The following is a 25,221-nucleotide window of genomic DNA, read 5'->3' as shown; positions in this document are numbered from 1 at the left end:
TTTGAGACTCCTGAAAGGGAGTGAAAGGCGGGATATCAAATCCAAACTCTTCTTCTTCTTCTTGTGGAATGGTTTAATCGTTTTCATATTTTTTTTTACTATATATAACAATAACACGAACAATAAAATCGGCAACATAAAAATTCAGTAGTCAGCAACGTAAAAATTCAGTACAACCTTCTGCTTATGAGAGCAAAGAAGTAGATAGGTAAATGGGTCTGTTGTGAGGGACAGGCAGGCAGTTGAGGTAATGAACAGAAGAGAATAAAGGTCTTATCACTCTACACTGCTAGGGGTTTGTTCTCATTTGTTAGTTTATAAAAGGCTAGTATCTCCATGAACACCTCATAAAATAGGTATAGATTCCAGAAGCGGACATGCTATTTTGGCACTTGTGCATCTACATAATCCTTATCAATAAAGAGTCTTATCAATAAAGAGTCTTATCAATAAAGAGTCAATAAAGAAAGGAGTCTGCGGCTTTGTGGTTTCTTGATGTCCTCAATGGTTTGTTAGTTCTTCCATAATAGTTAGGTTTTGGGGGTTTTCAAACAAAAGTTGGATGGTGAGTTTCCCAATGGTCAGTAATCGTGAGATAGTGCTGCCACCAACATTTCTTATCTTTAGAGGGAGCCTCTCTGTTGCCCCCCGAGAAAATAGAAAGTAATGCCTATATTTTAAAAACTAGTTATTTGTAACCCACCGTTAATTCCTATCTACATGCCACTTTTCAGCAAAAGCAACATCATTAAGACGTCGTTAAAAAATAAAAACTGTAAAAACAATTAGTTCACACCCCAGATAAAACAGAAACCACAGCATTATTCACTAAAAGCCTGGGCAAATAAGTTTTGAGCTGGCATACAGAGCTCAGTTGCCTAGCACCTATGTAACTATTTGTAGGGAATGTGTTCCACCACAGATAAAGCCTTGCTCTTAATCTTCCTCTAAAGAAGAATTTAAGAACTGGAGCAAAGGAATACCTAGTAATTTAGAAAGCACATAAAATAAAGTGTGAAATGGAAAGAAAATGTTTAATATACCCTTCCCAACCCCCCCCCAAAAGACAGTAACCTATAAAGCAATTCCAGTTATGACAGGAAGGGGTGGAAGAATTAAATTGAAACTCAGGTGTTTTGTTCAAGATGAGTGACATGACAGTATATGGGGAGGGGAGAAGCTAACTTATATTGGTCTTTAAAAAAGAGAATAACCATATATTTGAAAATACAGTATATTCCCAAGAATTACAAAAAAATTAATACACAAAGGATGAGTAAAAACAGACTATGAAGCTTATAATAATCTCAAGTATCTGAAGAAGTATGCATGCACATGAAAGCTTATACCAAGAACAAACTTAGTTGGTCTCTAAGGTGCTACTAGGCAATTTTTAAATATATTTTGACTGTGTCAGACCAACACGGCTACCTACCTGAATCAATAATCTCAAGGGTTATTCAAAATCTGTTAGCATTTGGTCACGAGTACAGTGGTACCTCGGGTTAAGTACTTAATTGGTTCCAGAGGTCCGTTCTTAACCTGAAACTGTTCTTAACCTGAAGCACCACTTTAGCTAATGGGGTCTCCCGCTGCCGCCACGCCGCCGGAGCACAATTTCTGTTCTCAGCCTGAAGCAAAATTCTTAATCTGAGGTACTATTTCTGGGTTAGCGGAGTCTGTAACCTGAAGCATATGTAACCTGAAGCGTATGTGTCAGGGGCTCAGGAACAGAGGTACAGGGGAGAGAGGAAATGGAGAGCGAAGGGGAAGAATCTGAGGGCAGCGTAGGGGAGTATGACAGTGGCCCGAGAGATTCCATGAGCTTCTCCAGCGAATCAGAAGATTCCCAGAAGGAGGCGCTGATGGTCAGGGCAAGGGGGGTCCCAGAGGAGACACACCAGAAACAAGGGGCCAGCGGGGACTCCCAAAGCAGCAGCGGGAGATCAGGACCAGCTTCCCCACCAGAGCGTAGTGGGGGGGGGGGGAAGAGTCCCATGTGTCAGGGCCAGCGTCTCCTCCAGCAGGGAAAGAAGATGAGTCAGGGCTGACCACGCCTCTATCGGAGAGTGGGGGAACGGAGCGGAGGTCAGGTCCAGCTAGCCTCCCCGAAGGGGGAAGCAGTGACAGGAGCAGTGTAACGGTCAGGAGGAAGGTTGCCGGCTGGGCGCGCGCGCCAAGTTCGAATGTACAGACGCGTGGGACAGCAGAAAACCCGGATTGGGAACCAGGTCCTAAAGCCCGCCGGAGGCAGGGGGAAGACTCAGGGGACTCAGCGTCAGAAGAGTCTAGGAAGGGCGAGACCCCAGCTGACAGGCGGAACCAGAGGAGGAAAGAGCAGAGGAAGAGGTGGAGCAAGGCTAGAGTCTTAAACTGGTGTCTGGGGGGAGGAGATTCAGACGGAGCTTCGGCGGTCTAGAGTTTCAGACGTAGAGCTGCACGCTGCGGCGGTGAAAGCGAAACTGAACTTCAATAAAGACTTTTGTATATAACAACGAACTGGCGTTGGTCCTTTGTGAGCTGGGACCTTGGGCAGCTCTGACAGTATGTAACCCGAGGTACCACTGTATGGGACTTAATATTATTTAAGATGAGGTGGCAACTGGTTGCTTTTCCTCTTTAGACAAGAGAAAAGGCTTTGCTTCTTCAACTCTCAGAGCAGCCTGGTGGTGTTCCCATTTGCTGCAGAGTGGCCCCAAGGGCAGGATGCTATGTCATGATGTAGAATCATCCCCAAGAGATTATTTTCCATTTTGGTGCTGGTGGTGGAATATTGTAACAGGTGAAACCTAACGATACCAGGTATTAATATCAATCGAAAGTAGAGTGACAAAAATGTGTGAAAATAGGTTGCTGTTTGGGAGGGGGCTTAATAGCATTTCTAAATTATACTGAAGGGGAAAAACTTGGAACTTGGACAGTAAAGATATACAGCCATAAACTGTACAACCCTCCAAGGGTAACTGAGGAATGGAGGCTGTTTATCCAGAAAGCAAAAGCTATAAAAATGCCAGAAGCAAAGATGGCATGTATGTGTATACACATTATTGAAAACTAAAAAAAGAGAAAACGGTGTAACAGAAATGAGATCATGGTGATAAATCCTGATACGAATTATGTAAGTAAATAACAATAAGGCACTGGGGCATTTCCCACTCAAAGAAAAATTTCTTTGGACTATCTCAAATTCTCAATTGACTCAAATTTTATCAGCCAATTGCATCTCCCTCTTTTCAGTTTCGTTTTTGAAAATAAACTTTCCACTTACCCAGGATCAACTGCACTGCTGTGGAAATTCAAAAAGAGATAAATGGCGTATCACAGCTGTATATGAGCTCCATTTTACCATCTATATCTTACAACAGTATTGCTCCTTGACTCCAGCTAAGCCTATTGAATTGGCAGAGTTTAAGGCCAAAATATAAGTAACTCCTTTACTCTCATACAAGCAGCATCCAACAAAACTGCCTTTATTCACGGAACAGCAGCTCTCCAAAGCCATACTCCCATAGCTTGTGAAATGCCAATTTCAAGCAGAATATTGCAAAAGGGATCTGGCCAAAACTATTGATCTTCTCCATCATCAGTTAAGCTAGGGCCTTAAAACTTTGCATGAGAAATTGGTAGTGATGGACAACCTGTTTTTTCAGGAAAACTTGAATACCATTACCGATTTTCTCAAAGTCCGCCTTTCATCTAAAACTGGCTGCCCAAGATGCTTACAACAATTAAAAATCCATTATTAAGATTAAAAAACCAAGGACTAAGGAATATATGTGCATAAGGCTCTTTATGGCAGTCCATATTCCAGGCTTTGCCCTATGAAGAGGGGGCAGAAGGAGCTGAAGGGTAGACTCAGGCACTGGCTGAAAATAAACACGCCAACCTATGGAAGCAGCCCTTTCCTTGGCTTGGTCCCTTCCTCACAGAAGCTGGGCTGCAATCTCAGATGGAAAACCTCTGATTTAGAGCACAAGAAAATATACTGGCAACCACCGCTTAGTTTTGATTAAAGGTGCAATGCTTGTGCTTTTTGTTCCAGTACTAGTAAATATCATAACCATTAAGTCCCAACAGCTACTAATAATGCCCATTTTCCAAATGTGTGGCAGTCACTGAAAGTGCCACTTGTTAATTAAACCTGTAACTTCAAGTACAATTACTGCTTGGCAATAACTGTTGTGTTTTGAAATGAATACAAACTATTTGTTAGGTTTTTTTAGACTGCATAACATGCAATTTTAGACTATATAAAGCACTAAACTGAACACAAAATACTTTCAAGATGCAATTCCTGCCCTGCAATATATTTACTGCCCACATCTGCCCTCTAGCGAAGCTGCACACAATACACAAGTAGCACAGAAAGGTGGTGAATAAAATCCCTGTTACATTGAAGTTGATGCAAGCTGTGTCCATTTTTTGAATATGTAAAGAGCGTTTCTAAATAGAAAATGCTGCCTTTTGTCTCTTAATCTCTTCAGTAGGAAAATGATTCCATTTCTGAATGGCTATAAGCTAACCTGTAGTGAAGATGACAATTCTCAAAAGGTGAGAACTATACAGTCCATCATTTGCAAATCTTCTCTATTATTTTTTCCTAGCAGAATGACAGCAAAAAAATGAAGGGGTTCAGTTTTCCTATGTAACAAATATGCACTGATGTGAACATTTAGAGGAAGGATGGATCATAAATTTAGCAAATGCATAAATAAAAAAGAAAGAGTACAGTACATAGAAAATAAACCTTCCAAAAGGTGGCAAGGCAGTTGATGCAGGGGGGAAACAGAACAGCCTTAGATAGTCCTGTATGAAGGAATTGCTCAATTCTGACATGCTTGGCATAACAAAAAATATTTGCTGCTAAAAGAACTTGTTCCAAAGAATAGAAAGACATTTCACCTGTGCTTCTCTACCACATGTGTTGTGAAGGCAGTAGCAGAATCCAGACTTCCCTTGACTGTTATCTATTGTGTCTACCTTAAGGTTTCCTACCTTAAAAGCTGTTCATGATCATGATACAACACACTGTGTTCATACACATTGACATCCCCTACATCTTAACCAAGGACATTTTCTCAATACATGCCAGATTCCTTCAACAACAAAAATCTAAATCCTTCTCCGTTGTTTTCCTTGGATCTCTGTGCCCTCCATTCCCCCCCCCCACTCTCCACAATGTATTTTCATTTAGACCACAAGCCTATGGTCAGTTTCCGAAGTTATTTGTATTATCTTTTTCCTGATTAAATAATTATTAATTTAAGCAAATGTATTGCACGTTTTGGTAGCATAGTTGTGAACATGCACAGTATGATTAGAGCACAGGACAATAGTAGTAAAATAATGTATCTTGCTGTAGTCTACAGTCTCTTGTTTCCTCACATGGACCACTAGCTCCTTGAGAGATCAGGCACTAGAAAGGATGGGAGGGGATTCTACCTGAATTTACACTGCTATACAGAAGAAATAATATAATCAGAATATGTTAAGAATCCAAAGATCAAGTTCAGTTTAAGTAGAAGATATGCATTACGAAAGTCATACTAGTTTACTAGCAATATTATCCTATACTTGGCAGACAAAATATTCAATTACAGTGCAATTACACGCCTGCCTATTGTATTTCTGTAGCCTTTCAGGGAGAAATATCAATTGAAAGAAACCCCACTAGATATTAGGGCATTCCCAGAGCTATGCAGAATGTACATGTCCTCCCCAAACTTAGTTTGTCCAAAAGGACAATGATACAATTTAATATTCTAATAATTTTAAACTATGCTGACATTTACAAAATGAATGATACATTTTATAGAATAATTTAAGGCAAGTAAAGTATTGGCTATCACAAAGTTTTTGTGAACTAGTAATAACGGAAAAGGTCACTTAAAAGTTGCAGCCTACATATTCAAATGTATCTTTTGTATTTTTGCATCTTTTTAATCAGCACTGGAGTGCTTACCTACAGTGACATTTTCATAGAGATGCAAACATTATTAAATGTTTTGGAAAAACCAAAGCCACTTACATGTACCCTTCAAGAACAAATAAGCAGGGGAAAGAATCAATCACGTTCATCACAGCAAAAGCTATACTGTTTTACCTTGATTTCAAATAGCAGCACAAAGCTGGTGAGAGGTTCACTATTAATACCCAAGGTTATCTAAAATCATTTAAATGCAGAACATATTTAAAGCAAGCAAAGTTTGTGATACAGCATCTAACAAAGGGTAACAGGTAGCCATGTTAGCCCATAAGAAGAAAAAGAAGCAAAATCCATATGATTTATTAGGACAAACGAAATGTCACAAAATATACAAGCTTTTGAGTTCTCCAACAGCCTAGGTATTAAAAAAGAGAAGAAAAACAAAGATTGTTTGTTGTCAAGCCATCCATGTCTGCATCTGCTCCCTCCTTCCACACTCTTAAGACTCTTGTATTTTAACCATCTGGCCTGTTGAAGAGTTCTGGAGTAACTGCAAGCTTGCACCCTACTTCACGACATTTTGGTTGGCCTAATTAGCCAATGGGGTTTCTAGCAAGCCCTTATTTATCATTTATGGTGAGGCTCCATGTGGTTAACGTGAGTACAAGTTAAGGGCAGATTTGTGGGGTGTTTACCCTTCCGTATCCCAAATATAAGGAAAATATTGCTACCGTTCAATCAAAATATGAGTAAGATTCAATTTTGGCTGTGAAAGAGATCAAACTAACATATATCCTGTTAAACACTGCAATGAACAACACACCAAAATAGTGCCTTAAGATCACTCACAACTCACAAAGTGTTTTGAACAATAGCATAAAAGGCCTGCGAAATCAGACCAACGGTCCTCCTAGTCCAGCAATGTACACCTTAATTCTGATGATAAGACGACCACAAGAAAAAAATTATCTGTGTTCATAAATGAGGCTCAAAAACAAGCAAGTGAAACCTTTGCATACATAAGCCCTACCACCACAACCATTGAATGAACACACACACACACACACACACACACACACACACACACACAGCACACCGATAGGTGAGCACAAAGGCACCCTTCCCACACAGAAAAGCCACTTCTCAATAATGCAATCCCATGGCACTGGGGAGTTTTTGTGCCGTGTGTGTATTTATTAAACAACCATGTGGGTGGATCCAACTGCAGGGGTCTTACTTCTTCAGGTGGTGAATACATCAAATGAAAAATGCTTTTTAAACGCTAGGATTTTGTATGCATTCATGTGCTTACACACATTTTCTCCATAAAACTCATAAAAGCGCTGCAAATGTTTTTTGTTTTTAATAATGCAGCTTAAAGGGGACATGTGCTGCTGGCCAATGAGACTGGTAGAAAGTTCTCTAAATTGTTCTTTGCTTGACGAAGGAACAGTTACTAGACTAAACTGTTTATATAAGTATTAAAAGATTACTTTGTGAAACAGAGCTTGCTATAGTGAAGGCTTTTAATCAGTAAAGACTTTGGCCAAGATGCTGAGAAGGTCAATATTCAGAATACAGAGATCTATAACCGTAATCCCACTTCATACCCTCAGCTCTGACACATTGACTTAGGGATGGCATCAAAATTCTGCTGACTATAGTGTTGAGTCAGGAAGACATCACATCTGCACAATTCATTTTAAAACCTTTCTCTGCTAAGGTACTAACTTTTGAGAAACTGCAACCATAGTTTACTACCATTTTAAGGCAAGGAACAAAACTTATTCACACATGAACATATATATTTAGAAGAATTTAGATCATTCTTCTATCATCTATCATCGTTTGTCATCTAAAAACTCTAAAACAAGAGTTTACTATTTAACAGATTATAATCTCCACAAAATTCTTATTAAGATTAGGTTCATCAATACTTCCAACAGGAATGGTAAAGCTCAATCATGCTCAACTAAATCAAGCTTCATGGTAAAAAGCTGCCACTATGCACAATGTTAAGAAAAGTGTTTTAAACAGTTTTGAAAAGGAAAGTATTTAATTGAAGGGGGAAGATTCCAGAGGCTAGAAATTTTCTTTTAAAGGCTAAAGCATAATAGCATTCAGTTGAGTTTTACCACACACTTAGAGACATGACCTAAACTCAAAAACATTTACCTACAACTCAACTATTCCAATTCACATTTGTTACTCCAACACAACTGAAAGCATTGGCTTTCAGTATAGATTAAGGTCTGTGGAAAGACTTCCAAGTTGTTGTAGCTGAAGCAAACATCAAAATGAACACAAGACAAAAAGATGAATACTTACTGTATATGTAACAGCTGCCACCATTCCAATAAGGGTCAAAGAACTTATAGAGAAGGATAGGGCCGCCAAACCATCTGTAAGACAAAAGGGAAATGCTTTGCTGAAATTCACATTAAGGAACATTTGTTTCCATTTGTTTTCCTTTTTTCCACTGTGTGTGTCATCTCTAAAGGTAAAGGACCCCTGACAGTTGAGTTCAGTTGCGAACAACACTGGGATTGCGGGACTCATCTCGTTTTACTGGCCAAGGGAGCCGACGTTTGTCCACAGACAGTTTTTCCAGGTCATGTGGCCAGCATGACTAAGCCGCTTCTGGCGAAACCAGAGCAGCGCACGGAAACGCCGTTTACCTTCCCGCTGGAGCAGTACCTATTTATCTACTTGCACTTTGGCGTGCTTTCCAACTGGTAGGTTGGCAGGAGCTGGGACCGAGCAACAGGAGCTCACCCCATTGCGGGGATTTGAGCGGCCGACCTTCCGATCGGCAAGCCCAAGGCTCTGTGGTTTACACCACAGCACCACCCACATTCCTAGGAAACAGCATAAACAAATATAGAAACATATGCACAGATCAAAAAGAAAATTTCAGCTGCAAGGTTATTCTAGACACAGGACTTACAATATAAATGCTTTTACCATTGCCCAACACAATGGAATGACAGCCTAAGTAAGCAAAACAGAGTACACCGTCATGAAGTTAAGAGTTTAGAAGATCAATGTCAGCAGTTGTTTCTGGCTGCAGGTTTTTGCCTTAAAATTTGGTATTCCCTGCATCTAGCCTTTCTGGAGTCATGAATGTGGTCCATGTGGGCACAGTGAAAAAGTGACCAATGGGGATAGTGCCCAGGACACTCACAACATTCCAAACATGTAACTCCTGGGAGCAACACTATAACTTAAAAGATTCTTAAAGATGAATGGAATAGTCCAATGAAAACTGCCTTATTTGGAGCAAGGATATACAAAATTATTCACTTCTTAGGTCTCTAACTTACGGCTGCTTCCAAGCTCTTCAAACAAAAGTTTCACTTTCTCCCATTCCGTTGTATTTTTTTGGTTGGGAATATTCAATGGAACAAAGGCTCTAACAAGGAGGAAAAAATAAAAATGTTATCCTCTGATAGTTACCTTGCAAAATACACTACATCAAGACTACAAATGGTCTTACAATACTAGGATGGTGACAGGGCTCATCCATGTTACCATGGAAATTTTTACAGCCTTCTGCACTACATTTTGGTGTTCCTAACAAAAAAGGTTTGAAAATATTGACTCTATATTGACTTCACAATATCTGGTGACCAAAGCAGAGGTTTCTGGAAAGCCAGTCAAATGCAGAGAGAGTGAACATTTCAGAACATCAACTATTTATTGAAACTGAGCTTTGCTACAGTTTGTGACAAATACAAAGAGATATTCAACTAAGGCTTACTAAGAGGAAACCTTCTGAAATCATTAAGTTAAGTTACTTGTGCCCACTAATTTCAGTAAGTGAGAACGGCCAACATTGGCTATCAACTAAAAACACTTAAAAAGACTATGAAGACAAAACCCTTCCCAATACCTCCCCTCCCAAGCTTTGAAGGCATTCCTAAATTAAATACAGAAAACAATCTGCAAAGCTAAAATGAGGGAATTTTATGTCAAAGAAGGACGCACACATCTGCGTGGCACTGAAAGCAAGCATTTTAGCTGACAAACAACAGCTGCGCCACCAACACCCACAGACTTTACAATAATGAGCTGCTACTGCTAGCAAGGGAGCCTAACTTTGTCCTAGCACACTTCAATCTAAGTGGTGGTACAGGGATGAGGAGAGTTTAACTATTTTAACAATATTGGAAAAGTAGCTGATGCAGCACAATGGGCACTGTTACTGGAGTTCTTGAGAATACCTAGCGCACTAGAGAAGAAGAAGAGTTTGGATTTGATATCCCGCTTTATCACTACCCAAAGGAATCTCAAAGCGGCTAACATTCTCCTTTCCCTTCCTCCCCCACAACAAACACTCTGTGAGGTGAGTGGGGCTGAGAGACTTCACAGAAGTGTGACTGGCCCAAGGTCACCCAGCAGCTGCATGTGGAGGAGCGGAGACACGAACCCGGTTCCCCAGATTACGAGACTACCACTCTTAAACACTACACCACACTAGAGGAATTACTGTATCCAGCGATAACCAGAAGCATCAGTAGCAGTCCCTTGAAACACTGACTGATTGGATGCTCATGATCTTGGCTCATTAAAACGAAACATGAGCCTTTTGACCACCATGCAGCCTCGTCGCAAAAGCAAGAAAACAAACCAGGAGGTCTTCCTTTAACCAAACCTTTCCATGTCAACTGAACCAGGGGGGAAAAACAAGCTTCAGAACAAGACAGGAACTTAAACCATTGGAGGTAGCTTAATATCCAAAGCCAGGCAGGACTCAAATTATTCTAAGATCCCTACTGTCAAGGGTGATGATTAAAAACCATTAAGATTAGTAAATGGAGGAGAGAGAAAAGAAAAACCCTGCTCACCATTCTCTTTATGATGAGAGTACATTTCCTTTTCCATGACAGCATGAAAAGCCATCTCGCCTCCAAGCTCAGGAGGGGGGCAGAACCTTGTCCATGCCATGACATTAAGCATGAGGTGGGTAAACTGCAGACCACCTGCTAAACTTTGAAATAGGCAGCACCAACTTACTGCTGCACTTCGGAGGTGCTTTAAACATCTCAAAAGTTCAGTGTGAACAGATTCATCCCACTTGGGGAGGAGCAAGGTCTGGAAAGCAGACTACCAAGACCAAACAACCTTGGTAAATCCCTGCGCAAGACATGGTATTTTAGATACTGCTTGTCTGGGGAGAGGAGAAATGGACACACAAACACATGGATGGAATATGCATTAAAAATATTTAAAAGTTTCGTAAGAGGGATCAAGTGCAAGTTCAAAGCTGAAGGAGAAGCAGCAGAGAGCACATATAAGAAACAAGACATTTGGAGAAACAAAGAGACAGAACAGGAGACATAGACTAGGGAAGAGAGAAGAGGCAAGATTATGAAGAGCTTTAAAATGAGAATTGGTTAAATATAGATGTATGGGGGCTGATATATGAGAAGCAGGTGGTGGTCATTTCAGCAAGCTTGAAAATACAACATCTTGTGGTATTAGAATGCAGAAACATAACCACTTACCCAATTAGTAGAAGAGCAGAACAAACCAGAAGAAATCCTAGAGTATACTTGACTGCAATTTTAACCTGCTGTAAAATTAGAACAAAAAGTAAGAATATGCAAAAACTAACAATATCTTCAAGCTAATTCTGCCTACTGCATCTGTCTGGATGCCCCACAAAACAGATTTTTTGAAAATTTATATTGAAAATTAAAAAAATTATAAAGGATCTTGATTTCTTCCTGTATATCATTAAATTAAGGTTAATTATGAACTTTTATAAGCTCTGCAGTTCAAGGACAGGATTTAACTAATGAGTCCCACCAGCTTCTGCTTGCACACCAGGGTTTTCCTCTCCTCCTCCTCCCACCCACTCCCCAAAACTGTCTCTGGAGGGGTTGGGAGAACCCCTGGAACAGCACACGGGGGGGGGGTGTTTCCTCTGGAAAGCCAAAATGCTTTCCTGACAGAACAATAAGAAAAGTGTGACTTTGAATGTCCAATATGCATTAGGCATGCTGTTTCATGCAGCAAGCACATCAAATGGTACCAATCTTCGCTGCCACTATTTCAGCACAGTTTCTTTACAAATGAGTAAGATATCTGCACTGCAGATATCTACTACATAACAATGGAAAATGAAGAAAGAAAGCTCATTACTGGAAGAGCCTTCTGGATATTTTCCATTAAAATGAAAATGCAAGTTTCCACAGTATTTAGGTTCTCATCAATAAAAGAGGATTATATTTTACTTCCAGCTGTTAATTCCTGTTTTCTTGCTTAAGACAATATATAGTTTCTTTAAACTAGAGTCTCTCTGTCCCCACCATTTAAATAGGGATGTTTTGGTCCCATTTCCTTTTTGGCGCCACAAAGGCACTGTTGTCAAGTCAAAGAGGAGAAAAACACAATATTATTTAATGCAATAAATTATTCTCACCCTTTAAACTGATAAAATACATTCACATGTAGCTTCTAGAGAAGCACACAAACAGGTCACTCTGTGGTGGCCAAAACTGCTTTCTGTATAAATAATTTCTGAAAGCACTTTATCAATGAAAAATTTACTGCATTAATTACTATTCTGCCTCAACAGTTACAATCGCCAAGCATTTTATAGAAGTACTGTGGTTACTGCTGCGTCTATTCACAAACAAGACTTCATGAGCGTTTACATATGCACATGTCAATCTCCCTTCACTGACTGTGTTTAGACATAATACTAAACCATTGTTAAACATAATGTAATAGGAGTCTTGTTGGGTCAGACCAAAGATGTATCTAGTTCAGCAGTTCGTTCTCACAATAACCAACCAGATGCCTGTGGGTAGTCCACAAACAGGACCTGAGTGCAATAGCACTCTTCTTCTTGTGCTCCCTAGCAACCAGCATTCAGAGGCATATAACCTATAGTTATCATATAGCCTTTAATGGCTTTATCATGAATATATTTGTCTAATCTCCTTTTAAAGCTATCTAAACTGGTGACCATCTCAACATCTTGTAATAGCAAATGCCACGCAGTACATTTTTGCTTCATTTTCCAATACTGCACGGGAGAGAAACAGCAGGTCTAAGCAACCAATCTAAAACTATCTGCTGTGCAGTTGTACTTCCTTTTGCCTGTACTGAATCTTCGGATATTAAAATTCACCGTATTTTTAACCAGCTAGAGTTCACATACCCTCTTCCTCTGGCATGGCTGCAAGGAGATAAGAAACTTTCTCTTTCATTTTAGTTTAGCATGTCACTTTAATTCTAAGCTGTGGTTAATCTTAACAATGGTCAGTTGAAAACAACCAACTTCATACACTATGTGTTAAGGGTTTACAATGGGAGTTCTCAAAAAGCCAGCACAATTCTTATCTCAGGATCTCCCTGGTGAGCCTCTAAGTAGGTTAACTGACAGATTAAGTCAATACAATTCCCAATACTGGCTTCAAGCATCAGCAGTGTATTTTACTTTTAACACTGGACAGCATTTAATAAGATTTTTTTTCAGCTGGCAGTAGAATAAACCAGAACCTCTTTATTCACTAGATGTCCAAGTCAAGCAATCAGAAGTCCTATAAACATCTTACTGAGCATGTGTTGGCATCGTCTTCATCCTTCTCCTCGTAGTAGAAGTAGACGAAGGGGATCCATAAGAACACACAAAATAATATGATGGAATAGAGTGCTAGAAGTGAAAGGATGGAAAAATAATCATTCTCCCCAAAAATGATGTTAAAAGAACATGTTAACACACTTCAAACTCTCATTTACCACTACAATATTGGTCTACTGAGGCAACACACTATATATTATATTGCAAGTTATATGAAACTCCAAGGACAAAGTACTGAAAGAAAATCTTAGAGCCGATTGCCATCTTTGCGACATCAACAAAATTAAACATCTGCCGTTTAACAGGGCTGAGCATGTTATGCTCAACACAACTATGGTTACTGAAAAAGCTTCCTAACTCAAGTAAGCCTATGAAACTAGCGTTCACAGCTTGAGGTATATGCCACATGTGAATGTATGCTTTACATATTATATGTGCTTCATCTCATGTGCTTTATTGTGCTCTGTTGTCTATGCTTGGTTGCTAAAACTTCTTTGCTTGTTTTTTTGGCTGTAGCCTGGTTGACCAATTAAAATTTGCTGATGATTGACAAAAGCATGTGACTGATCTTATCAATAGTTTTAATATATATATATATATATATTGTTGGTGCCTCATTTGCTTTCCAGACTCACGTGGGCAAGAGGTAGCAACCCCTGTTCTGAGGAGCTTAGTCTGAATTTAAATGGAGAAGTAAAGGGTTGGGAAACGGTGGGAAAGAGTCAAGAGTAACAAGCAAACACTGACAAACTTGGGTCAATCCCATTTTCAAGTGTTTTATGTCACAATAGCTATGGGCAGGAAGCCTTTATCATTTGTTCTCAGACCAAAATCATATTTTATATCTTCCCTTACCGTGTCACTATTTTGTACAAAAATTGCCAGAACTAAAAATTCAGGAATGGTAGAAAATAATTCTTTACTGCAGAAAACAGCTCTTTACTACAACTGTCAGTACTAAACAGAAAGAGCCCTATAACTAGTACTTACTGCCACAGTCCTTTTATGCTATCAGCAAGAAACAAGAATGGTGAATTTACTCCAGAAAATGATATGTACAAATCACACAGTCAAAAGGGATCTCTTCCTTACGTTTTCTTATTGAAAAATTGCAAGTTACACAAACAAGACTTCAGTCCAATCTTTGGCAAGTATAAAATTTTGTCGCAGTATGTTTTTTAAAGATAAACATTGGTGAGCAAACAAGAAATCCCAATATGTTGTGGTTCATACATGGAAGAAAACATGCTTTTCTCTGCGGTCATTTTGGCTCACCTCTACCAAAATCTCTCCCCAAAATACGCATCAAAATCACATTATCAGCACTTTAGAGTCTCAAATGAATAGGCTTTCCACAAGAGTTTCACATTATCAAAGATCCTTCAGTGCCCATGTGACTACCAGTGCCATCTTCTATTCTCAAAGCATCCCACCCTTATACTTTTATTTCCAGGCAAATACATCCATCTTTCAGCAAGAGGAATGACAACATACTTCCTAATATCCTATCACAGCCTACAGGCTGCAAAATGGCTTGCCAACACTTTCTTGATCTGTTAACACACCCACAGGCAACCTCAGACTAAAACTGAATCAGGAAAGATCGAACGACTGACCAGTATGCAGTCTTTAATAAAAAGTCCTGCAGACTCATCTAAACATCAAAACATTTTATTTAAAGATTACAGAGGAAAGCTGTCCACAAAAGTGGTCAGGCTACAGTGTCCAAATAAAAAAAAATGTGTGATATTCTGAGTATTTTTTTCTATCTTGGGTGGGGGGAGAGATTTGCTTTCAGCTTTATCTATGATGGGAACTATTCGGTTTGATTTACATGTAGTACCATTTATACCTTTGTACATTTTGGTAGCCATTTTGTGAAGTCATGGTTCCGCTCATACAGAATGCCTGGGCACCTGGTGCCTACCTCATTAATCTGACACATTTAGAATCGCTTTCTATTTATACTTAAATCATTAGCTCCATCTGGAGGTTGGTCTGTGCAACAGCATCAAGCCTACAGACTACAAAATATTTCCCTCAAGATGGGGACACTTAACTTTATTATCTAAAATAAAAGTGTGTGTGATAATGCTTCTAGAGTAGGAAATATACGGCTTTCTTGAAGCAGCTTCAAGTACTTACTAGAAACTTAGTTTTATTTCCCTTACTTGTATTCCATTATTTCAATAGCTTAAAAGCCTCAAGAGTCAGCACTTTTAGAGTCTCAAATGAATAGGCTTTCCACAAGAGTTTCACATTACCAGTGAATAAAGGTGGGTGAGTACTTTACATTTCTAGCCTATTAGCTTTATGCTAGATACATTACATATTAGGCTGGAAAATTAGGAAGGCTTCTCCTACTAATCCACAGGTCACTCTTGTGTCTGGAGACATGCAACACATTATCTGAACAGCTATAGCTCTGACAGATCATGCAGCACACACAAGCCATTTCCCAGGTATACTAGCTTTAGCAGTGAAAATATTTTCAAGTTTAGAGAAAATGGCTTTGCTAAGAATGGCAAAAGACTACAGTTCTGAATTTATCCTGCTAGGAGGGGGAATCTAGAATGGAAAGAAGATTACCTCTGTTGGGGAAATCAATCAATCGATTGATTGATTGATTATATTAGACTTGCATACCACCCTTCATCAGAAGATCTCAGGGTGGTTTACAAGATAAAAATATAAGGTAAAAGCATAAATAAATAGTTAAAACAAAAACAACACAGTAAGAAAGAGAGCCTCTTAACTTCCATCTGAAGAATGTTATGTTTAATCTTATTGCATCATTTACTCCTGTAAGTAAAAAATTGTTGTGCCGTGTTATGCTTAAGCTGAAAGGTGAATAGAATTTAAGTAAGACATCCTTTTCCAACAATAACCAGCTACTGACATGTAATGAATTCATAGTGCAGCAGAATAATATTTTTTCTTCATGCTCAGGAAGGGAACCACAGTTCTTTCATCATGCTCCCATAAAGAAACCCCATCAAAGTCATATTATGCAAACTGGAACATGTCCTTCATTGAAGAATTCTCCCCTTACAGTGGGATGTCATTTCCTTAACTAGAAAGGGGTATTTTTAATAAATAAATACTTCTCCTAGCAGGGGACCAAAATGCAGACATCTGCAAAGCGAGGCCAAGATTAAATCAAGGATGCTGATATCCAGAAGCAACTCTACTAAACTATTTGGCAGCATATGAGCAAACATCCTGCTGAGCACATGTTAGAATGAAATAACAATGTTTGAAAATATTTTTCTACATTCTATAATTTAACATGCCATCAGCTTTTTCTGAACTTTAGCAACACAAAATAATATCTCACTGCAAGCTACTACTTGGGAGGTTAATATGCCATTTCAGAAACCTTAACCAAATGACTTTAAGACTGCTATCTAAGGAAAGAGATAATTTGAATACTGCACATCAAAGATAGTCGATGTGGTGCCCTCCATATTAATGGACTACAAGTTCCATCACCCCTTGGATTGCTGGGAGCCAGGAGCCCAACAACATCTAGAGAGCACCACTATGGCAACCTCTGTTGTAACTTTTCTGCCTTTCCTAAATAATACCATATGGCAGCCTAATGCACTGCAATTCTGAAACTAAGAGGAGAGGGAAGACACGAGTGGCAGAATGATATATATAAAGAACCAAGTTCAATATCTGTCATTTTCAGCTAAAGATCTCAGGAAGCAAGGCCACTCAAGATCTTTTAATGAGATACTGGAAGTCTTGAAGAAAGTCAGTGTTTAACTTTCTAAATTTTATAAACAACTGATCTGATTAAGGGACCAATCAGAACTCCCAATGCATGTTTCTAGAAGGGGGTTAGGAGGCCAACAGAAATACATAAATACATAATTTTAATTGTATGCTGCATTTCCATAGTTAAAACCATATTCAAGGTGGCTTACAACACGAAAAAAAACATTAATTACAAACATAACAAAATAGAAGACCTTCAGAGAACAAAAGAACTCCTGTTCACAGGATAGACAGAAAAAAATAATGTGAAGTAGCAGAACATAGCAAAAACCACAATTTAAAATTAAAAACTAGTATACACATGAAATATGCCACAAAACTACATGACCTGAACATAAAGAACATTATTTTATAATACTTACTGTAATATGCATATAATACTGTGTCTTCAATTTGCCTTGTAACATTTGGATCTGCCCAAGCCTGGAAATGTTGATAGAAGAAGAAAAACAACAATATTACATTAAATAGCAATTTGTGTAAGCTGTATACATTAACTACTTTCAAATATCAACTTCTGCTACATCGCATACATGTAGATGGGCGATTGAACTTCAAAGAATCTGTCAGCATCGCCCTTGAGCCAGTGCCACCAACTGGACTCATCCACTGCAGCCCCGACTGGGATAGGCGAGCTGGGTAGCACTTCCAGAGACCACCTTCTGCACAGGAACAGGTCAAAGTGCTGTGGACTCACAGCTTAGAGTTGTGAGCACCGGATTCACTCCCACAAAAAGACAGTCGTCGCACAGCAGAGTAGAGCAGAGTCTAGCAGAGTATATAAACAACTCGGAGAGCAGCTCTGTAGAATATCTTCTTTATTCTATCTACAACTATTATACAACTATATACAGAGCTAAATAGGTCTAAGCATAAATGAATGCTGAACCGCACTGAGTGTCTGCAGCTGCTCTTAGCAGCAACCTTATCTAAACACACAATCTCTCTCTACCACTCAGTCTCTCTCTCTCTCCGACACACTGACTGACTGACTCTTTGATGTGGTGCTGGAGCAGAATAAGTAGAGAGCAGAACACGCCTCCTCCTCTCTGGAGAATCAGCAGACTCCTCAGGAGATTTTTGGATATGGGAGGGGTGAAATCTCCTCAGAATCACCTCAACAAATGAAATTAAGACCCTTCATTCTACTTTCCCTCTCCTCTGAAGAGTTGAACTACAGAGATGACAGCTGAACGTGGTGTATCTTACTGAAGAAGAACCATTCAGTACAAACACAGATTACTTTTCAGCCATAGTAGTTGTGATCTTGCATACCCAAAACAATTAAATAACTTGTTACTAAATATCTTTATTTCCTTTTAAGGCTCAGTCAGAAACCCATAGACATTTACAATGTAAAGCAATATGGCTTGCAGTTCCCAGATAAGTTCCCACATAATGCATGCATAAATATACTTATACCTAGTTGCTGATCAGTTGGTTGCACGGACCTCTTCAACTTTCAAATAATCTATCTCGTAATGAATCAAATGTTGCCACATTAGCAAGAACTCAATGCAATTCTATTTCTAAAGCAGTCACTGTTGTGACCCAAGGAGGGGTAAGTCTAACAACAACAAAAAATCACTCTAACCACTAGAACCCTATTTATCTAAAGCCTTGCACTGGAGTAATTCCAGGGAAATAATAATCTTATCTGAAATGATAAAAATAGACCAAAAAACCCCCACAATTGTATCTTATTAATTTATACTGGTTTGGAAGAGTCTGACATGACTAAACGACTAAACAACAACAAAGCCCCCATTCCTCTCATCCAGTTGACAGCGATGTGGTCTATCCCCCAAACTAGGCTGATTTTGAATACTGCACGTTATTACCCTTCCAAGCTCCAGTACTGCCCGAAAAAACCAGGGTCCACAAACAGAAGCATGGCTTGCAGTCTGCCTCCATCTGTCCTCACTAACAACCCAGCCAAACCAAATCCATTAACATGTGCAGAGACAAGGATTCTCTCATTTGCACTCCCTTATGGAGAAGGAAAGAAAAAGTAGGACTCTGGCAGAAATGGTTTACATGTCCAAACTGCTGAAAATGAGAGAAGACTCCATCACTTCTCCTGGAAAGCATAGAGAGGCAGACTCATGCTTCTCTTGCACAGGGTTATGGAAAGATTCCTGTGGCTTATCTTATCTTATCCAAACCACTGGTCAGAAATCCTCACCTTTCTGCCATGCCTTTTGGATCTGAGGAAGAACTCTTCTCAAAAATTTGGAGAATGATAAAACAGCAGAAATTTCCCTATTTCTTCCCTTCTCTGAACATCCGTGCAAAAGACACAAGACTACCTTTCTTCCAAGCTCTAGCTCTGAAATAAACATAGACTTTTCTCTCAGCTGTCTTGCAGTTTGGAAAAAGGTGCAGGGACAGGACTTGCCAGTCACATTCCAGCTGTGTCACCCCTTCTCCAAATTGCAGTTGCAGAAGCTGTCAGAAGCTGCTTGCAAACGTCCATGGGCACTTGCCCCTGATGACTTTCAACTGTGGATGCCTGCCAAAAGTGTTTAAGTAGATCACTTGCTCAGAAGAATGTGGATAGGTATGCTTAATTTGAGCTCTTTCTGAATAAACAAAATACTTAAAACACACACGTCTACTTTCAACCTCCATTCCACAGTCTGTAAGGCGTAAAACACTGGAGAATCCTGGTTTCAACGTCTCACTTGGTGCCTGAAAAAGCCATGCCCAACATTACTAGATACAGCACTATGGCTGTTAAGTAAACAAAATGTGTACTTAAATGTGGCACTGGGAGGCAACATTCTACTTTTAATTGGTACCCTTTATTCAGAGCCTCTTTGCACCCTTTATTCAGAGTCACTTCATATCTTTACATCAAGTATACAAGGCCCTGTTTCCAATGAAATGAGGGTTCTGAAAGTAACCTTGACAAACACAGCATTTGACACAGGAGTGACCATAAAGGTTTCTGTTGATGCAGCCAGAGAGACTGCTATAGCTAATAGGAAAAAGAAAATGCCAGTGTTATAGAAGCAGAACTGCTCAAGAGTTAGAAAAGAACTGTTGTGTACTATGTTAGGGAAGAAGGGAGGTGTTTATTCCACTATGTATCTTCTACTACCTCCAAGTGCAAAGTGAAGCCACACTAAAAACATGGCACAACAAAATTTCTCCAAAACAGAAAGAAGCAGGACAACAGTATTTTTCTTAAGGAAAAGACACCTGTCATTCTCCATCATCACTCCAACATGAGCTTCCACTACTAGAGCAGGTATATTAATCAAACTTCTTCTTTTTTTAAATAACATATTGAGTAGTTTATTCCCTTTTAGAGAAGGGGTATTACATCTGGGGGGTGATCTTAATAGGATTCGTATTAAAAAGCTAAACTGAATGGAAGAAATAAGATGACCTAGGAGAAGGGAAGGGACTATTGAAACAGTTTAACTTAACAGATGGGGACTGGAATTTATATCCTTTCCCCCGTAATCCATTCTTACTCCAGGCTGGATAACACTTTAAGAGACCCATTGCTTTTCCATAATGCAACTGTGGCTATAAGTGAACCACAGAAAAATTCAAATTACAACTTGCCCTTAAAAGATTTGAGGTGGGCATCCATTTAGGACAAATACGTAAATATGTGTATATCTATATCTGTGTTGGGCCGCTAGTCTTTCAAAGATGTATTTCAGGTGCTATGGCTATGGGCAGAAAGACTGAATGCAGAAGTTTTGTAATAACCCAAAGACATTTTTTTTCTCTTACTGCAATTTTTAACACAATCTAGAATTTAATATGTTAAAGGCATCAGAATTTAGCATCTTAAATTTCAGATGCTTCTAAAATTGATAAAGGGGGAAATGAGATTATAATTGTATATATAGCACGGCAACTGAAGTCCCAGAGTGGGCTAGATCACAAATAATCTGATGATGACTTTCCATGTCATGTGCATCTCGTCAATCTTCTCTCAAGATAAATTCACTTTCTTCTACCCTTACTTATCCAAAAATTCAATATTTCCAATCATCTGAAGGCAACTTTGTTTAGGGAAGTTTTTAATGTTTGATGTTTTATCATGTTTTTAATATTCTGTTGGGAGCTGCCCAGAATGGCTGGGGAAACCCAGCCAGATAGGTGGTGTATAAATTATTATTATTATTATTATTATTATTATTATTATTGGAAGAAACATGGATCTTGGAATTCACATTAGGAAAAATAAGCCAGTACACAACTTAACTTGCAAGGAGTGTAATTTATATAGCCCTGGCTATAATCTGAAGATGTATGTATCCTAGATAAAAATATATCCAGTCACAGTGGATAGGTACAAATGAGCAACACACGCAGTAATACTCCAAACAATGGACAAGCAATACCAATTTAAGATTAGTCACATGTGATACGTAAGTTAGCATCACTTCAATAAGTTATTTCTGCCTTTTCAACAAGTAGTACCATTTCTGTTTGTTAATTTATAGTTTTAATATATACATACGGAAAACAAACAAACGCACACATAAATAAGTTTAAATAACCCACTGCCTTTAAAAACAAATTCAGAACATTGCTGCCATTAATCCTGTTTTTAACCAAACTCAGGTAATACAACATACAAAATTCCAATGCTGAACCAGTGCCAAACACTAACTGATCCTTCTGCTTCAGCTCTCCTAACATGCATGACATATGTACAAGGCTGGAAAGGGAAGCAATTGTTTTTACATCCAGTGACACTGCACATTTTGTAATACAGCTGCCCTCTTCCTGTTGAAAACGTAGTTTTATGATATTTGACATGTGGGCCTGGTTCAGAGATAATATTGCTCAATCTGCTGATTATGGTTAGGAGGCTGGAAGTTCGCCAAAAGCTCATGCATTGTTTATCCCTCAGCTCAAGTTTGTACGTAACTCCTTCCCCACCCTTTTGTGTTAGAACTAACTATAGTGCACTGTTGTTTCTGCACCAGTGTTAAAATAATTACCAATAGGTAAATCAAGCAGCTTCCTGGTTTCAATATTTAAGAAGCTAACAAACATTAGTGTAGCTATTGGCATGCCAATGCAGACATAACACTGCACAAGGTAATGTTCAAAAAGGAAGGGAAGAGTAAGCAGTGTGCAAGCTCAAAGGAGATGGAGGAGTCACACTTGAGGGAATGCCTCATCTTCTAGCCATAGGTTAGGAGACTGAATAATAATTAGAAGATACAATATTGCCCAATCAACAGACCAATCCTGTTCATTTGTCTTAGTTGTTGGTCTCATTTTTCATGGGACTTATCCCCTACTAAGTGTGTTTATCATTGCAGCCCACTTGAATATATTTTAAGTAGCTGGAAGGGGTAATCAATACATACCTTGAATGTCCCATTTTGGTTTTTCACATAAGAAACCAGAAAAATGTCAACTGGCAGAAGTGCTGATGTAATAAGTGCTATTGCAAGAGCAAAAATAGCTGTTATAGTAGAGATTACTTCACTTTCACGTCTGCTCTGGTACTTGCGGACATAAACCCAGCAAAATATCAGGATAACCTAAAAATAATAATACAGAAGTTACTACAACCTAGTAAAAGAATCATATTCTTGCCATAATCCTATTTCTCAATACAAAACCAAAATCCATGCAAAGGTATGTACTCTCTATGGACAGATTTTTAATTGTGTTTCTTTTGAGATTTTCCCTTTCGCCAGGTCAGCATTTCATCCCCCCAACAAGATGCAGCAGTGGGTTAGAAAATTACAAAGCCATTATTTTTAAGTGCAGATTCAACACTTGAAAGGCTATAAGCTTCTATTTTAAGCAGCTTTATATCTTATCTGAATGTTAATATAATGAGTCAGTTCGTACAACTGTAACTGAATACCTCAGGACTCTATTTTACCTTGTAACAGCAAGCTTCCCATTTGCTACCAGGATTGTTACCAATGAGGTAACACATATAAGGCTACCCTGAACTCCTAAAACATTTGTAAATTTATTAACAGATTGGTAAACTTTCAGCCAAATTGAAACCAACGTGATCTTAATCTAGTTCAGGGTGACTTATGTAGGGTTATGATGTAACAATGACTGGTTGCCCAAGGTTAGCTAATGAGCTCCATGCTGAGTGGGCAGCGAGTCAAGTCTCCCTTGTCTAAATCCAATATCCTATCCATTACACCAGACTGGCTCTCACACTTGCTCTTTTGGACTGTCCAGGGTTCTACTTATTTGGTCATAGGAAGCTTTATGACTGCAGGAAATGTTTTTTTAAGGGGATACTCAAAGGTACACAGTACCGACATCTCTTTTCTGTTGTTAAAAAGTATGGCACTTACTGTAACAACTTCATGGTGAGTACTGACACCTATTTTTCGGGGGGGGGGGGAGCACTGACTGCAGGTCCTCTGTCATAGTCATAAAACAAAACTGTGACATCCCAGAGACCCCAAACAAAGCCTGACCCATGCATGGGTGGTTGCCCACTCTATCCACTAAATCCAGACTCCCCAAATCTGCTACTACCATCTACAGTGCTCCCTACTTCTCTCTCAGATACATGCACAGACCTCTTCATTCACACAGGGATTGTGCATGCATATCCCAGTGTTTTTAAGGCACCTGTTGTGCAAACATACATCATTACATTTACAGAAATGTAATGTCTTATGTAGATGCTTGCCACACCGAAATGGTTAATGTAATCCTAGTATGTCCTCTCAATATTTACTGAAGATCTGTTTGAAGAGGTTTGGCAATAAAAAGCCATTTAAGGCATGCTGAAGGGCAGAGTGGGCATCTTAGACTGTATTAGCAAAGGAAATTATTGAGCCATGGGGTGCTGTTTAGTTTGGACATCTGCATATACGATATACACAAGCCTTAAGCAGGTACAAAAAGTTTGTTCATCAGTTCCGCTACTCTAACCTCCCGAGTGGATGACAGGATGAGTGAAGGAAGGGTGCAAAAGGGGACGCCTAACCCACCGTACACTTTAACGACAAGTTGGCTTTAATTGGGAAACCTACGACACACACACACACACACACACACACACACACATATGGGCTCTTTCCGCACCCGCTGGAAAACAAGGAAACGATATTTGGCTATTATTGCACGATTCTCTTCCTCCCGAGCACTTCGGCTTCCGCAGTTTTTGACTCGCTTGCTAGAAAGCAAATCCCATGGGTACAAATTTTATTTCTGAACAGGTACATTGCGCCACGTCGTTTCTCTTGCAACGACGGCTGCCAGCCTATGCAAACTTGAGAGTGAGCCTGGCTTGCTTCCCAGTATACGGGCAGGCGGGACGGGGGAAAGCGTGGAAACCACGGAGCCTTATATAATTCTCCTGCCCTCCTCCCTTTCCAAACTCAAAAGAGCCCTTTAAGGCGGGGGTCGGGGGCCGCGCCAGGTCTTCGCCCCACTCTTCCCATGGGGCGCAAAAGCCCACAAGCTTACCAGCAAAGCGAGGCCGAAGAGGCACCAGCCCGTGACCAGGTCCGTCTCCGCGGTGAAGGCCGCCATCTTAACTTCCGGCAACAACACTGACGCTCACGGCAACGGCGCCGCCGCCGTAAGGGGGAGGAGCCTAGTGGAGCACCAGGGGGCGGGACCGAGCGAGGCCCAAAGCAAGGGGAACCGCGTTACTGTGGGAACCGCTAAACAACACCCTGCCCCAGAAGACTGGCGATTGCTCTTGATTGGCTGGCCCGGCTGCCGAAGGAGGCCAATGAGGGCGCGACGGAGCAAAATCACCCACTCACGCCCAGCTGACCTTGTTGCGTGTCGATTCCCGACTAGGCAGCGTGGCGGGTGGAATCGTGGCCGCTCTAAATTAAATTAGGGTGGTGGTTGGTTTTTTTAGGACGTTGTGGCCGCGCCTTAAATTATGGTTTCGAGTGGCTTGTTAGAAAGGCGGAGGCCCGTTTTAGATTTCGGT

General features: G+C 39.8%; 1 protein-coding gene across 1 annotated transcript in view; it reads right to left on the bottom strand.

Annotated features, from left to right (window-relative positions):
* LMBRD1 (LMBR1 domain containing 1) overlaps positions 1-24,880 on the bottom strand; it is a 46,548-nt gene extending 21,668 nt beyond the window's left edge. The window contains exons 1-7 of the mRNA XM_082218316.1: positions 24,741-24,880; positions 22,652-22,828; positions 17,666-17,726; positions 13,495-13,592; positions 11,434-11,501; positions 9,250-9,338; positions 8,255-8,328 (exon numbers count right to left, since the gene is read on the bottom strand). Of these exons, the coding sequence (XP_082074442.1) occupies positions 8,255-8,328; positions 9,250-9,338; positions 11,434-11,501; positions 13,495-13,592; positions 17,666-17,726; positions 22,652-22,828; positions 24,741-24,806 (633 nt within the window). The 5' untranslated portion in view covers positions 24,807-24,880. The remainder of the gene's footprint in view (positions 1-8,254; positions 8,329-9,249; positions 9,339-11,433; positions 11,502-13,494; positions 13,593-17,665; positions 17,727-22,651; positions 22,829-24,740) is intronic.
* Positions 24,881-25,221: the final 341 nt, after the last annotated feature.

The sequence above is a fragment of the Podarcis vaucheri genome, assembly GCF_965113315.1.
Source record: "Podarcis vaucheri genome assembly, chromosome: 3".
Taxonomy (NCBI): Eukaryota; Metazoa; Chordata; class Lepidosauria; order Squamata; family Lacertidae; genus Podarcis; species Podarcis vaucheri.
This window is presented reverse-complemented; position numbering and strand designations above follow the sequence as displayed.